The sequence below is a fragment of the Solea senegalensis genome, linkage group LG13 (assembly GCF_019176455.1).
Source record: "Solea senegalensis isolate Sse05_10M linkage group LG13, IFAPA_SoseM_1, whole genome shotgun sequence".
Classification (NCBI taxonomy): Eukaryota; Metazoa; Chordata; class Actinopteri; order Pleuronectiformes; family Soleidae; genus Solea; species Solea senegalensis.
In genome coordinates, this window is record NC_058033.1 from 2,882,059 (window position 1) to 2,895,693 (window position 13,635).

At 38.4% G+C, this 13,635-nt stretch overlaps 2 protein-coding genes and 1 non-coding gene across 5 annotated transcripts; all 3 read right to left on the reverse strand.

Moving 5' to 3' along the window:
* Positions 1 to 347: 347 nt before the first annotated feature.
* On the reverse strand, positions 348 to 7,565 carry snx12 (sorting nexin 12). Of its 3 annotated transcripts, none has more exons than XM_044042155.1 (6): positions 7,189 to 7,564; positions 5,124 to 5,219; positions 4,749 to 4,873; positions 3,946 to 4,036; positions 3,375 to 3,385; positions 348 to 1,218 (listed from the first exon to the last, which is right to left on the reverse strand). In XM_044042155.1, the coding sequence occupies exons 1-5, from the start codon at positions 7,351 to 7,353 to the stop codon at positions 3,380 to 3,382; spliced, it is 483 nt and encodes a 160-aa protein (XP_043898090.1). In that variant the 5' UTR covers positions 7,354 to 7,564; the 3' UTR covers positions 348 to 1,218; positions 3,375 to 3,379. The 3 variants fall into 3 exon arrangements, with proteins under 3 accessions (XP_043898090.1, XP_043898091.1, XP_043898089.1); XM_044042156.1 differs by having other exon boundaries at positions 348 to 1,222; XM_044042154.1 differs by lacking the exons at positions 348 to 1,218; positions 3,375 to 3,385 and having other exon boundaries at positions 3,919 to 4,036; positions 7,189 to 7,565.
* Positions 7,566 to 7,763: 198 nt separating this feature from the next.
* Positions 7,764 to 13,366, reverse strand: LOC122779628 (cytokine receptor common subunit gamma-like). Its single transcript, XM_044042153.1, has 8 exons — positions 13,204 to 13,366; positions 12,570 to 12,660; positions 11,996 to 12,168; positions 11,698 to 11,831; positions 11,414 to 11,579; positions 10,348 to 10,453; positions 9,944 to 10,004; positions 7,764 to 9,242 (listed from the first exon to the last, which is right to left on the reverse strand). The coding sequence occupies exons 1-8, from the start codon at positions 13,265 to 13,267 to the stop codon at positions 8,970 to 8,972; spliced, it is 1,068 nt and encodes a 355-aa protein (XP_043898088.1). The 5' UTR covers positions 13,268 to 13,366; the 3' UTR covers positions 7,764 to 8,969.
* LOC122780260 lies at positions 9,625 to 9,747 on the reverse strand. Its single transcript, XR_006361680.1, has one exon. It is a non-coding gene; the product is annotated as a U6atac minor spliceosomal RNA (small nuclear RNA).
* Positions 13,367 to 13,635: the final 269 nt, after the last annotated feature.

The window sequence follows — 13,635 nt, forward strand, 5'->3', positions numbered from 1 at the left end:
ATATGGTGCTTGGCAAAGCAATTTTTATTTAAATCTATCCTTTTTTATTTTTCAACAAAACTTATTAGACATTTCTCTCTACACCAGTAGTTTTCTGGGTCCTTTACCAACCAGACCACATGTTAATAATCTGTGGTTTGACTGTTATAAACAAATCTATTTTTTTTTTGTGTAATATTTATGCCCTCAGCTCCGTGTGTTTGTAAAACGAGGTCACCTGCCAGTCTACAGCCAGACGTCCGGCTCCCATGACTCTCTGATCCATGTCACTGTGACGCACCAACGGTCACTGAGCCGAGTTTCACTCATCTGGCTTCTGAAGCGAAAAGAGACATGTAGACATGACGCAGCAGGCAGCGGGGGAATTTAATTGGAGGAAAGAAGTGACAAGGACCTTCCCCTGTCACCGACAGCAGAGCTGCCATGGCAACATGTATTAATACACTTCACAATAATTTGGATGAAAAGCACAAACCAGGTGGAAAAGAAACACAGAATAATCCTTAGTGTGTATTGATCAGTGAACCAAGACGCTGATTTCAATGAAATATTGTTCATATAATGAACCCGTTTTGTCACAGTGCTTAGATATGTTTATTTTACCTAAACGTTAACATTCCCAAATAAGCTGATTTGACAGTACAACCAAAAATATGTAGGCAGGGTGATGGGGCCAAGACAATGGAGTTAAAACAAGTAATTTAAAAAAAAAACAAAAAAAAACAATGGACTCTAAGAGCAGTTCAGTGCAGAACATCAAAATCTCAGGTGAAAATAAACCGACTGGAATGACACATCACCGTCTTGTTTCTCATGATGCTACATGTTGCTCGACTTTGGGAGGTTTGAATTAAACTCAGGCGTCTACTTGCAAAAGAAAACAGGAATCAAACCAGGAAATTAAACATTTTTTCTTAAAAAAAACAATCACCTTAAAAAAAACGCTATGAGAAAATGACAAAAGGATATACTATATATGGACTGTGTTCTCTTTTTCATTACGTAAATGAATCAAAAAAATAATGTACACACAGTTTTAATATGTGGAATGGCTGAACAAGGACACATCATCACATGTTTTTATACTTTTGGAGCTCTTAATTTTGTCCAGGAGCAAGAGTTGTGTTTTCCCTACTGAGCAGTTCTGACATTTCCACCAGCTTTATTAATGACGTGACGTAGAAATAAAAGTACTCGGGAGGGGGCAGGTGCAGCAGCCTGTCTTTGCAATAAACAGAGAAAGAGAGAAAAAGACAGGAAATATGAGAGGAAATAACATTAAAGTCACACATCTTTGCAAATAACACAGTGACGCTCAATGATATTATGGCACAATAGTGTAACTATATCAAAATATGATGAATGACACTATATTTGACATTTTCCACAAGTGTACGTAGAAAAATCAAATTAGGCATTAAAGGTCCAGTATGTAACTCTATTGGCAGAGGAGTAAATTACTAATAAGTATGTTTGCATATAATCACTTTAAACCTAAAAACTGAAGCTTAGGATACAAACTTGTAGCTCAGAAATACTTCCTTCCAGTGCCGAGCACCAAGTTGCAGGCATCAACAAACATAGCGACTGTTGAAGGGGTTTATTATTAATTCCGTATGTCTGCAACTTTGGACAACTTGCTTTACTAGATAGCTTCTCAAATTAAACCACATTGCGACTGTGACCAGTAATCTCTGGCAGCATGTTTTACAGCCGTTTCACTGCAACTTTAGGTTGCTTCTTTGTCGTTTTCCTGACTGACTGGACTATTGACTCGACACTCCTCCCACAATTTCCAGTGATATTGCGCCGTTTCGTCCGGCATCGTGAGCTCCCCTGCTTAGTGCACAATGGACGAAATCAACGCAAAATACGGGCGAAAGGCTACATTCTTCTCCATCTTTGGTGTGTAGTATAAAAAGATTCACGATGATTCACACATTCTCATTTATGATATGGCAATAACAGAATAAATATTAGGTTTCACTTTCCCTCTGATGCTGAACTGAGGTGAAGACATTAAAACCCAGCATGCATTAAAGAGATTAAACACATTCACAATGGTGGAAAAATCTCTTCAAAGCTGTGATTACACTTTTTTTCTCTTCCATCAGTTGGGAAATGGGGCGTGATTGTTACACACTAGACCTTTAAAAGGAAATGACCCAAGAACAATTTGTATGTTGACCTTAAAACCTACAATCTTACAAAGAGCAGTGGAGAGTAAACATCTATCAGAACTTTGCTTTTTGTGTTGTATTTAGACTGATGACACAGTTGTTATAAATGAGTTGCCATAACATCTCTAGTATAAGGTAAACACAGTACTATACACAGGTCTACATGCAGTACATTATGCCATAGTGTCAGAACGGAAGCAGCTGCAGAGCATCAAATCAAGAAAAAGCAACATGCACTGATGTTTACATCAAACATGATATGTATATTTTTTTTGCCAGATACTTTTCTCCTGAACAGGGAAGCAAAATGGGGAATGTCGGTTAAGGTTATAGCCAACGTTCTCACTTTCACTTAGATGTGGATATTTAACCTATATATAATGTTTCAATGTCTGTTACTGTCATTGTCACTCAAACTCTACCCGTTTCCCACATGTGAAAATTTACCAAAAAGGTTCAGTATGTGTGTGGATGCATTTACTATATACCTGGGTATAAGTAAAACTTCTTATGTACGTAATTTGTCAGATCTGGCAACATACATGAACCGTGGCTTCAGGCTATATTTTTGAATTGAAACTACAGTGACAGTTTTAAACACTAAAGGTCACTGTTGAACATATTTTTTCCAGATATCACCTTTAAAATAATGTTAATGAACGGCTAAATCAACGGACTGGAAAGCAGGATTAGTGATTTGTTGTTTTTTTTTGCAGCAAGACAAACACACATATATAGCACAAAGAAAGCGTGCAACTTTGCCATGCATTCTGATTAGTGCTGCTTATAATGAGTGTATTTGAATTAGTCTGGAATGGAACATAGCAAAAAAAGCTGCAGTCATGGGCGATGTACTGTAATTAAACAATAGTTCACATAACTCACCAACACTAATGCTGGCTTTTAGTGCACTGAGAAATATCTGTGAGCCAGTTTAAACCGGCCGATTTACACCATCAACAATTTTTAAAATGAGAGATTGCATTTATTTTGTTCTTCCCTTTGCAACAAACGGATGACTCACTCTTTCTCATTTTCCAATTGTTTTTGGGCAAAATGTCAGTCACATAATTACATAGTAAAATGACAAATTGGAGAGTGTCGATTCAACGGTTTGTGAACTATCGCCATTGGTCGTCACAGTGCCCATGCGATCAGGGCTAGTAGAAGCAGTATAGAACAAAGCAAACTTACTTCATTCATACCTAAAAAGAAAGCAAAAGAGAACAAAACAGGATCAGAATTCACATTTACATGCCTGCGCTATCATAAACATTATTGCCGACAAACATTTCGACATTATTCTACTTTAGTCACATTATATTACAATGATGAATATTTGAAAGACCAAATGTGTCGTACATTGTTTTCATTCCTGAAAACTGTGATGAAGAGCCAAATCCTCATATATATATATATATATATATAAATATATATATTTATATGGAGTGGGCGTTTTTTTTATTGTACATTATAAAAATCAATGCACAAGGGATGGAGGAGTCACGGAGTTTTCTAAAACATTATGAACATGTCCTGATGTATAGCAGAAGATCATACTCTAAAACTCCAAGATAAAGTGAATGGGACTTTACAATCATATACAGAGAAAGGATAGGCAGATTAGGCTTGAGAGACAGACAGGGTGAGAGAGAGAGAGTAGATGTTGTGGGAGAAAAGAGAAAGGCAAGTCAGTGTATTCTACAACCCAGAGTTTTAACCCCCCCACATATCCCATATCCCTCGATAAACCCTAGTGCCGTACTTTTCCGGGAATGTAGTTACGGTCAATGCTCTCTTCCTGCAGAAACATGTGAAGACAGCGCTCATTCTGGGCCAAGGGGTGACCTGCAATTCTACAGAAACACAAACACACACACACACACAGGGATAACACACTTCACTACCTGTTCATTTGAGGTTTGTGGAACAACACACGTGTAGTCCTTCAGATTAACATGTGAATGAAACAGAAAAATGTCTGACCCTGGATTACAGAAAACACAAATGAACACAACCTCCAGTACTTATCCAGTAAGTGGTTTCTGTTCATCAAGCTAGTAAAATATCACAATTCTGCTCAAACATTCAAATAGTCTCAATTCCAGTGCATGAGAACTAGCAGGAACAGCTAAGAGATGCTTTCAAAGGTACATTTCATCACATCTGTAAAAGCTACAGTGTGTTGAGATTAGAACTCGGAGTACCTTCAAGATTGCATTCAAGAAAACTTGTAAATGTCATCACTTCATCACAAACACGTGCAGACCAATAACTTAACGCTTGCTGCTGCCACCTCGTGTTAATAGAAAAACCACAAATTCGTCTTTGGTGTAGAACGATTTGTTTTTTTAAACTGCAACCACTGATAAAACTGTTAAATACATTAGGAATGGTCACAGTAATGGATACTGAATACTCATGCCCATCCCTTGTCGATATATATATATATATATATACATATATATATACACACACACACACACACACACACATATATATATATACATATACATATACATATATATATATATATATACACATACACACATCGTGGACGCCACTTACCTGTTGATGAACTGCTCCAGGCCCGATCGTCGTTCCTCAATGAAGGACTCCTCAAAAAGGCCTTCCCCTCCTAGAAATGGCAACTGCCTCTTCAGTGCTTTGCCCGGCAGAGGTGGTACTACAATCTGAAGGTGTCAGAGGTCGACATGATAATGGAAAACATGAAAAAATCATCTACTCAAACAAAGATGAAAGTCACAACAAAAACTTGATAATATTTCTTTTCTAATTTCAGGAGATGAAATGTACGACGTAACCCAAATACCAAAGACAGATGGGATTATATTTTTCCACCTGTGATACTAACAACATGATTAATCACATTAATGTTCCCATCCGCCTGCTTCTACTAGTAGCTTTGCGATGATCACTCACCTTACTGTCTCTTTCCAGCTCATTCTTTAACCACTCAAAGTCACTGTATCTTCTTCGCACACAGGAATCCTTCAGTTTGAAAATGGGGAGGTTTGTCTACATGGAGAAGAAAACAAAGATTTATGGAATAACTACTACACTACACTACACAAGACACAATCTCTTGCCACCAAAATTTAATTAACTCTTCAAATTCATCAAAAAAGTGTGTACAAACTACATTAAATATTTGCACTTTTTCATATTTTCCTCATAGAGTGATGCTCTGAGTCATCTTATGGATTTATTGTCAGAAGCGCCCAGGCAATCTAAAGATAGCCCTAAATAAAACTAACAACGTTGTTTGTCATGTTTTTCGCCATGTTTGTCAGTCTGACGTTGAACAACAAAATCAAACAAAAATAAAAGACTGTTTTGGATTTAATTTTCTCTGGATGTAGGTCATGACCCAAGGGGAAATGGTTTGATGTTGATGGTGATCTGGATCCAGAATCAGGATTTTCTTTTTTGAACAACTGCTAAGTGACATAGGGGAGTGTACTGACACTGCAGAAATTGTGTGCTCTCTGCAGAAATGTATGCAGTATAAGTAGCAAGACAAATTATGAGTGAGTCTGACAGTAATCAGTCTAATTAGGAGATTAATCATAATATCTGTCAGTTATTCTGTGGTGATCTGTGGTCTGTAGACAGCGAGTGGGATGTAATAAAGCAATACTCCCCTCCGGACTCCAGAAAAAGATGGTTCCTATTAGCTATGGTGATGTGGCTAGTATTGGGTTTGTGTATTTTTTCAAATGCAACACTACCTTCAACATTGTGTAAAATCCCCTGTCTGCGTCTATGAATTTGCATTTTTTGGGGGGGGCTGTAACTCGATAATGTGAAAGTGGACAACTGCAGACACACAGAAAATGACAGTGTGTAGTCAGGACAATCCTGCTTAGTTGCAATTATGCAATCATGTCAGTAACAGCTTCTGTAAAATGCCTTGGAAGTCTGCTGTGTCAGTGATTTTATCAATCTCTCACTTTTACAAGCTTATCCAGTTCACTGAAAGAGGAAGTTACACTCATTGCTCCTTTTATAATAACTTGTACTACCATTCTCCTTTTTCTTAATAGTATGACAAATAGTAAATTCAAATCCTTAATCCCATTCCTAAAACAACTATGTTCACATTCTACATTAGCTATATTGCTCTAAATCCCAAAATATGGTAATGTCTGCCTTATATTGACTTTATCAATAAAACATTACACTACTTATCTCAGAAAATGCTGTTCATTGTTGTGCTTTTTATTCATCCAATTATTTTTATTTTTTCAGCTTTTTAGGGTTTGGAAGGACTTTCCTGCTGTCAGTATTTGTCATTTAGTTAATCTGGATGCAACATGCTACTAGTCTGTTAAGAAACGTTTCAATTAGTGGTTAATGACAGGAAAACTCACAGAAGGTTAAATTGAATTTCCTTTTATGTTGGGGTGTAAGTTTATAGTCATTCTTGAAGCTCATGATATGAAAAAAATAGTTTTTTTAAGATTTTGGTTTTGCAATTTAAAATACAACATTCATAATGTTTTGGGTGTAACATTATTTATTTATTTAGGACAATTAGTAACATTAATTCACTTGTTTCCTCTGTGTCAATACGCCTACAGCATAGATACGAAACAGATGCAGTAGGGACAGACTGTCCTGTCCATTTAGAAATCTAAAATGTTGTTTTAGACGCATATCTTTACAACTACCGCGTTTGGTTTCATCAAAATGTTCACATCGTCCAATGACTAGCTCGTGACACGTTCAGGAAACTTCCACACCAGCCCTCTCGCTAACGCAACATCAAAAATACACACGGTAGGCCGCTGAGAATCCCCGGTCGTCTAGTTTTACTCGCACCCAACCGGGAGCCACCTTCAGCCGCCCAGCGTCAGCGTTACATCCAGAGCGACGGATAAACATGCTAACACTGCTACCAACAACAGTGTAATTACCACTTAGCTTAGCGAAAATGGCTATTGCAGCAACACGGCTCGTTGAGCTAGCGGTGGCAAACACCTACCCTCATGCGAACTTGGTATGTTGTGTAGCGGGTCCGTCCGACTCCAACGATCTGTGGGTCAAATACGTCTATTTCCAAAAAATTGCTGGGGGGACCGTAAGCATCCGTCAGGTCCTGGGGCTTGGAATTCAACCGGCGAGTGTCGGCCACCGTGGAGTCTGTCATTTTGTCGAGTTGTGATCTCGGGACTACCAACTGCGAATTAGCGTCAAACCAGCTAAATGCACGGCGAAATCCTAAATCTCATCTGAAAAAGACATCAATCGATTGTGGGAGCCGATCGGTTCAGCTAAGGAAGTAGCTGACTCGTATCCGTGTTTTCTTGCGGGGGCCAGCCGCCCTGCGCCCTACCCTTCTGGAATCTGAAAAAATACGTTGACTCAGTTTTGTGCGGGACCGACCGGGACACTCTGAGCGCCCCCTACCGGACAGAGCAATAACTTGACCGGGCAGTCTGAACTAAAATCAGTCGTTGCAGTTGTTTTTCCAGATATTTATTGTGATATAAAAATACAGATGACAATACATGAAGTAAATATTTAAAGAGTAGGTTTACATGTACAATACAATAATAAAAACAATTAATATATAAAAAAGGACATTCAACTATTGTAATATATTTAATATGCACTATAAACAACGTAGTTGGGATGTAACTGAGGTGAATTCAACATGTGATCTTTACTATATATGGTAACAAGTTAGCTACTAATTTACCACCATGTGAGATTAAATCATTTTAAAAGTCAGTCTTCAATTTAATTTAATCAAATCATATTTCAAGTCTTTATTTGGATACACTACTGTACATTTTGAGTTAATCTCTGAAATGGTAAAATATATAAAAATAAGTGTATGCATATATCATTTGCAAAAATACACCAATATGTCCATGATTGCTTGTAAAGCTACAGAAGGCAGGATCACGACAAAGATGTTGAGTTTCATCCTTGCGTTGTTGTTAAAATGTTAACTTTAAGGATCACAGTTCTCTGTCCTGTGTCATAAGTACACACAGAAGCAATCGACATGAATTTGATTGCATTTACTGACCCACTCTCTTTTAGACTCTTTTCTTAGATTTATTTTCTAGAGTAGCCATCTGTCTACTAAAGGGACCTGGATGCAGGGTGAGTGTAGCCAATAACAGCACCTACTCTCTCTGAACTGCATTGTGATTGGTCAATGTCTCCTGTTATGGGCCACAATTTTGATATGAATGCTATAAACGGACTCCAGAGAAGGTGCAGACGTGTCGATCTCTTGATCACTTGATTAATATTACGCTGAAAGGCAACCATGGAATTATTAATTGTTAAAGGCACCTCTCATGTAGGAGATGTTTTTGTCAGCATAAGAATTTCTGGATCAAAATTAAAAGTTGCGACAAACCTAGCAACCTGGCAACTAGTCATGACGTCACCCATCAGAATTTGAACTCCTATTTTGAAGCCTCAAGATTTGCCATGTTTGCAAACCAAAGTTCACAGTCATCACATGATTTATTTTCCATTTTCCTCTAATTGGGAACATATTTTACAAAATTGACACCATGTGCTACTCATGTCCTGATACTAGTGAGGAAAACTCCTCAGGCAAATGTTTACTGTTGTTGCAAATCAAGTGGGAAGTGGATTTATTTTCCAATAAAACTGAAACCCTTCTGCAAGCAGCAAAGCCACCTCCTTTTGGCTATTCAATATATTTTTACATCCTGATTGATCGCTGAGGAAACCAGAAGACTGTCCATTATTTGACCCAACCCCGACAGAAAAGCCTCCTTAAACAGAGTCCTGCTGCTGCTCCTCCTGAGTTGGGACAAAAACTGAGCTGGAGGACGAGCAGGAAGAAGACCCATCCTCTGAGTTGGTCAGGGGGGCGGAGACAGAGCAGTCGGTTTGGTCGGTGGTGTTGGAGAAGGTGGAGCTATCGGAGCTATCAGAGCTCTCGTTGTCGGACTGGGAGACATGGCAGTACTCACGAACTGGACAGGCATGCTCGTTGTAGTTTGTCTTGAAATTCCCTTTCAGGCCTTTGGAGAATTGAAGCCAATCCTTTAAGAAAAGTGAATAAAACACACTGTCACACATTTTCTTGAATCAGAATTATAGCTGTTTTAATTCCAGTGGCTAAGAAAATGTTAATGTACTGTAATGCATTATCTCACACAATTGTGAGATACTAATAATCGTGGAACTTTACTGTTTCAGAGCCCTACACCATGATTATACAGTCACCAGCTGCTTTATTAGAATAGAATTAGTTATTTTTGCACACACAACAATTAGTGGTAGTGGTAGGTTTGTCCTCTGCATTTAATCCGTAAGCTGGGCGCAGGATCGGTGGTCAGTACTTGACAGCGCCCAGGGAGCAATGGATGACTGGATGCCTTGCTCATGGGTACACCAGCCTTTGGGCACTTCCTGGGATTTAATCAGTGACCTTGCGGTTAGGAGCCTATTGCCCCAAAGTAGGTTGCAATGCCTTCACCGTAGTATACGTGTTGAAGGCCTCTTCCATCCTTGTCACCTTCTAACCTTCTCTTCTTTCATATAACACACAGTAGAACAGTATTTCTGACTTTCCTTCAAGTACCATCAGAGGACGCTCGTACCACAGTTTGAGAACCATGGGCCTAGACTGAATTACCATATCCAATCAACTGAATTTGTCAATGTGACATTTCGTACAGATTTCACTTCATTCAATGGCTACTGCAGTTTTTGTCTTGGATGAGCTGCTGGATGCTACTAACCTCAATGTCATAAAGGGCCAGGGATGGCTTGGGAACCACAGAGATTGAGATGAATCGGACCCTGTATGGGAGATAAGCACAGTCTGATATCAACGTCCTCTCATCTGCATTACTTTTATTCCGACAGCTCTTTTTTGTGTATAACTTGAATTGATTCAAACTCTTCTTTTTATGTTTCAAACAAAGAAAAGAAAACACAGACTGGGTATAATGGGAATAAAAGTGTCACTTCCTTCCTCCCTTACCGGCATCAAACAATTAACAATAAAACTGCCATCTGTTCATAAGCAAGTTAAGTTAAATAAAAACTGGTAAACCAAGTTTACCAGTTTACATTACTGATACACTTTGCCGTCTACAACACTAAGTACCATCATTAATACATAATATATGAGCCGACTCACCTTTCATGGTGCAGCATCAGGACGACCGCTAGGATGAAGATAAAAGCCCCTACTGTGTATAGCAGTGGCATCCACACAGGCAGTGGAGGATTTATATGGTTTGTGACTGTGTGTGTGAGAGAGGGAGAGGATGTTAAATATACTGTACATGTTCAAAAACACTGTGCTTCCACACCTGATGTAAATTTCATAGCTTGTTTAATTTTTCAGCACGTTCGCTAACACACTATAAATTGTCAACAAATGTCAACAAATGTCACGTGATCAGAAATACCGTTCAGGTAGAGTGGTATAAAGACAAATCCCTCGCAATTTCTACGCCCTGGAGCATCGGTAGGTTCAAGCATTCAAAGGATTCAAAAGCTTTATTGTCACATGCATGAAAATAACATGTTATCTCTGCAATGAAATTCTCCTTTGTCCATGCCACTACAGGATCACTTGCGTTGAATCAGGTAAAAGACCTAAAATGCAAAAGAAAAAACAAAACTACTACAAATAACAGTATTTACACTACGTATATATACATCAGTATATAGTGCTTGCTGTTCATCTACCCTGCTGCACTGGAAATTACCCAAATGTGTGTGAAGCATTCTATTTGTGGCAACTGTCATACAATTTATTTTAATTTTATTAAAAACATCTGTGCTGTTCTTACTGTGACAAGAAAAAATGTAGCTGCAGTAAAAAAGGTCAATTTGCCACATATGGAAATACTGGGTTCTGTACTCCTCAAACTTCCTATTCTTATGCATACATGCAAACATATGGGAAGAATAGCTAAACAGTCAAATATCTCAGATGTCACAGTGAATTGGACATGTTCCTATAACATCACGTGTCATCTCCTCAAATGTAGAGAAGTCCTTAAAATTTAATTCAACAATGCACGCTGCCTTTTTCGCAAAAATGAAAAAAAATATATATACATTTTATAAAATGCCGATTCATTTGTGATTCCTTAAGTCTTCTAGATGATGATCCAGTTAGTGACACGAGTAAAACCAACCTCTGGTGTTGATGTTGTGGGTGCTCACTGTTCAGTGTGTATAGGCAAAGTTACCCGTGCTGTTGTTGGATCCCCAGACTGCAGGCTCACTCCAGTCACTCCAGAATGAGGACTCTCCACAGATTGCCGCTATTCTGCTTCGCACTTGCAGCTCATAGCGGGAGCTGCTGGACGGCAGGTTGATGCAGTATTTCTGTCTCCCAGTACTGACTGCAGACACCTGAGGACAACGACATCAAGACGAAGAAGGGGGACGAGGAAGCGAATGGGTGTGAGGGGAAGATGACCAAAAGCAGCATAAATGAATTATTATAAATATGGTCAGTAAATTTACCGACCGCCCACTTGTTGTTGTTGGTTCTGTAGCGAACCTCGCTATCCACACAGTCTGGAGATGTCTGGTTCCAGTAAAACCACAGGTTGAAGTCAGATCCATTCTGGACAGTGAGGTTTGTGGGTGGAAATAACAAGACTGTAGAGGAAAAAGAGAATACCACATGCAATATACTGACAAAAAAATAGGATAGACAATATCATTTTAATAAATAGTAGAATGCACAACCTTGAGAACAGATTTATTATACAATTTGAATTGTTCTTCACAATGTTGTCTTGCACCCCAGTGAACAGGCATACCTTTGTCTTTTAGAAGGTGATGCATTTGGAAAGTCTTGTTGCCATGTGCCAGTCTGGTAAAAAAGTTCATAAACTTATTGTATTTCAGCCTTTCATACGTCTGGTTACATCCAGTGATGGTGTTGTTCTGTGACACATAGGTGGTGCAGTTTTTGAGTTCCTTCTCATTGAACCTGTGTAGAAATCAACATTTAGTTATTCACAGAATCCAATAACGTGTTTAGCAGCTCTAAATTACTTAACTATGTGGTCATGTGCAGCAAGGGACAGTGGAGAATTTTAATAAGCAGTTTCCTTCCTTTCCTTTGAAAGGGCCTTACGTGGCAGATATTTTGACATGTCATAGAGAATACCAGGGTCCTTAAACTGAAGCAGTCAAATTAAGCCATTGCTTATTTTATTACAGACAACTGTGGTGTTCCTACTGTGACAAGACAAAATATCTGCAGTGAAAAAGGTAAATTTGCCACATTTGGATATACTGAGTTCTTTATTTATCAAACTTGTAATTGCAATGCACAAATTTCTGTTGTGAAAATGGAGTTTAATGGAATTTATTAAGGCTACTACGAACCCACTGCTGAAGGTGTAGTTGACCTCTGGAGGGCCCTGCTTATTCCAGGAACAGGCAACATATTTGAAATGCACCACCAAGCAGTCCACATCTGTCAGAGACACGAGATGGCAGGGAACAAGAGAATAGTTTCATGTAAGACGAACACACACACACACACACACACACACAGAATGAGGAAATGGAGTAGAAATGACGCCATGGGGAATTTATGCTTCATCAAGGAAGTAAGTTCTACCTTAAAATGATTAAACTCCATTCTCTTTTTGTGAAAAATGGTTATTGTTGACTTATATTCACATTTATTAAGTTATTAAGGCCTTTTTATATTTCAAGGCAGTTGTGCTCTTTCCTGTCTTCTACTCTTGGAAGTACATTTAGGAAAATTAGTTTATACTGCAGGTCTCATGAATATTTAATATTTTTAAAAACATGTATTTATGATGGAATATCAACTATTGTGATAGTGATACTATTCTCTAGTGATTGTGAACTAGTGATATTAAGTAAACAGTATCCTCAAATCATAAATAACCATCCACAGGAATCTTAAAGGACTAAACAAAGTTAGTGTTGATATTATAAATTGCCTGTCATTTAAAACTATACATTTATTCTCTTCAGATTTTCTTACCTGGCGGTTCTTTGGCAAAAACATGTCCAATCAGACAGAGGAAAAGAAGCAGTCTAGTCGGCATCGTGGCACACAGAAACAGGATGCTGCTGACTGAATGCGCAGGTTGACTTCTACATCACAGTATCAGTACATCGAACATCTCATTTCTGCCTTTGCTGAGTTTCACTTGATGTACATGGGTTTTGTTTCCTGTCACAGGAAGCTGTGGGAGTATTAGGCTGTCGATCAAGGTGCTGTTCTGTATAAAGCCATATGTTGTGCATGGCTTATTGTTAAATAAGTGGATGAGACCACAAACCATCTTTAATCAGTTACCATCCTCATTGAAAGTAGTCCTCAACAATTTTATGACAAGTGTCTTAATTTAAAAATAAAGGTGACATACTTATTGCGCATAATGTGCATCTGGTCTACTGAAGTTGCCCATAA

Bases quoted from the DNA above. Each gene is read 5' to 3' on its own strand.
- snx12 (XM_044042154.1), bottom strand. From the start codon at position 7,353: ATGACAGACTCCACGGTGGCCGACACTCGCCGGTTGAATTCCAAGCCC. The intron at 5,220-7,188 runs GTAGGTGTTTGC...TTCTCCATGTAG, and splicing joins CATACCAAGTTCGCATGAGG to ACAAACCTCCCCATTTTCAA. The intron at 4,874-5,123 runs GTGAGTGATCAT...TGACACCTTCAG, and splicing joins AGCTGGAAAGAGACAGTAAG to ATTGTAGTACCACCTCTGCC.
- LOC122779628 (XM_044042153.1), bottom strand. From the start codon at position 13,267: ATGCCGACTAGACTGCTTCTTTTCCTCTGTCTGATTGGACATGTTTTT. The intron at 11,580-11,697 runs GTCGGTAAATTT...CGTTGTCCTCAG, and splicing joins CCAACAACAACAAGTGGGCG to GTGTCTGCAGTCAGTACTGG. The intron at 10,454-11,413 runs GTAACTTTGCCT...TCACACACACAG, and splicing joins GGGATCCAACAACAGCACGG to TCACAAACCATATAAATCCT.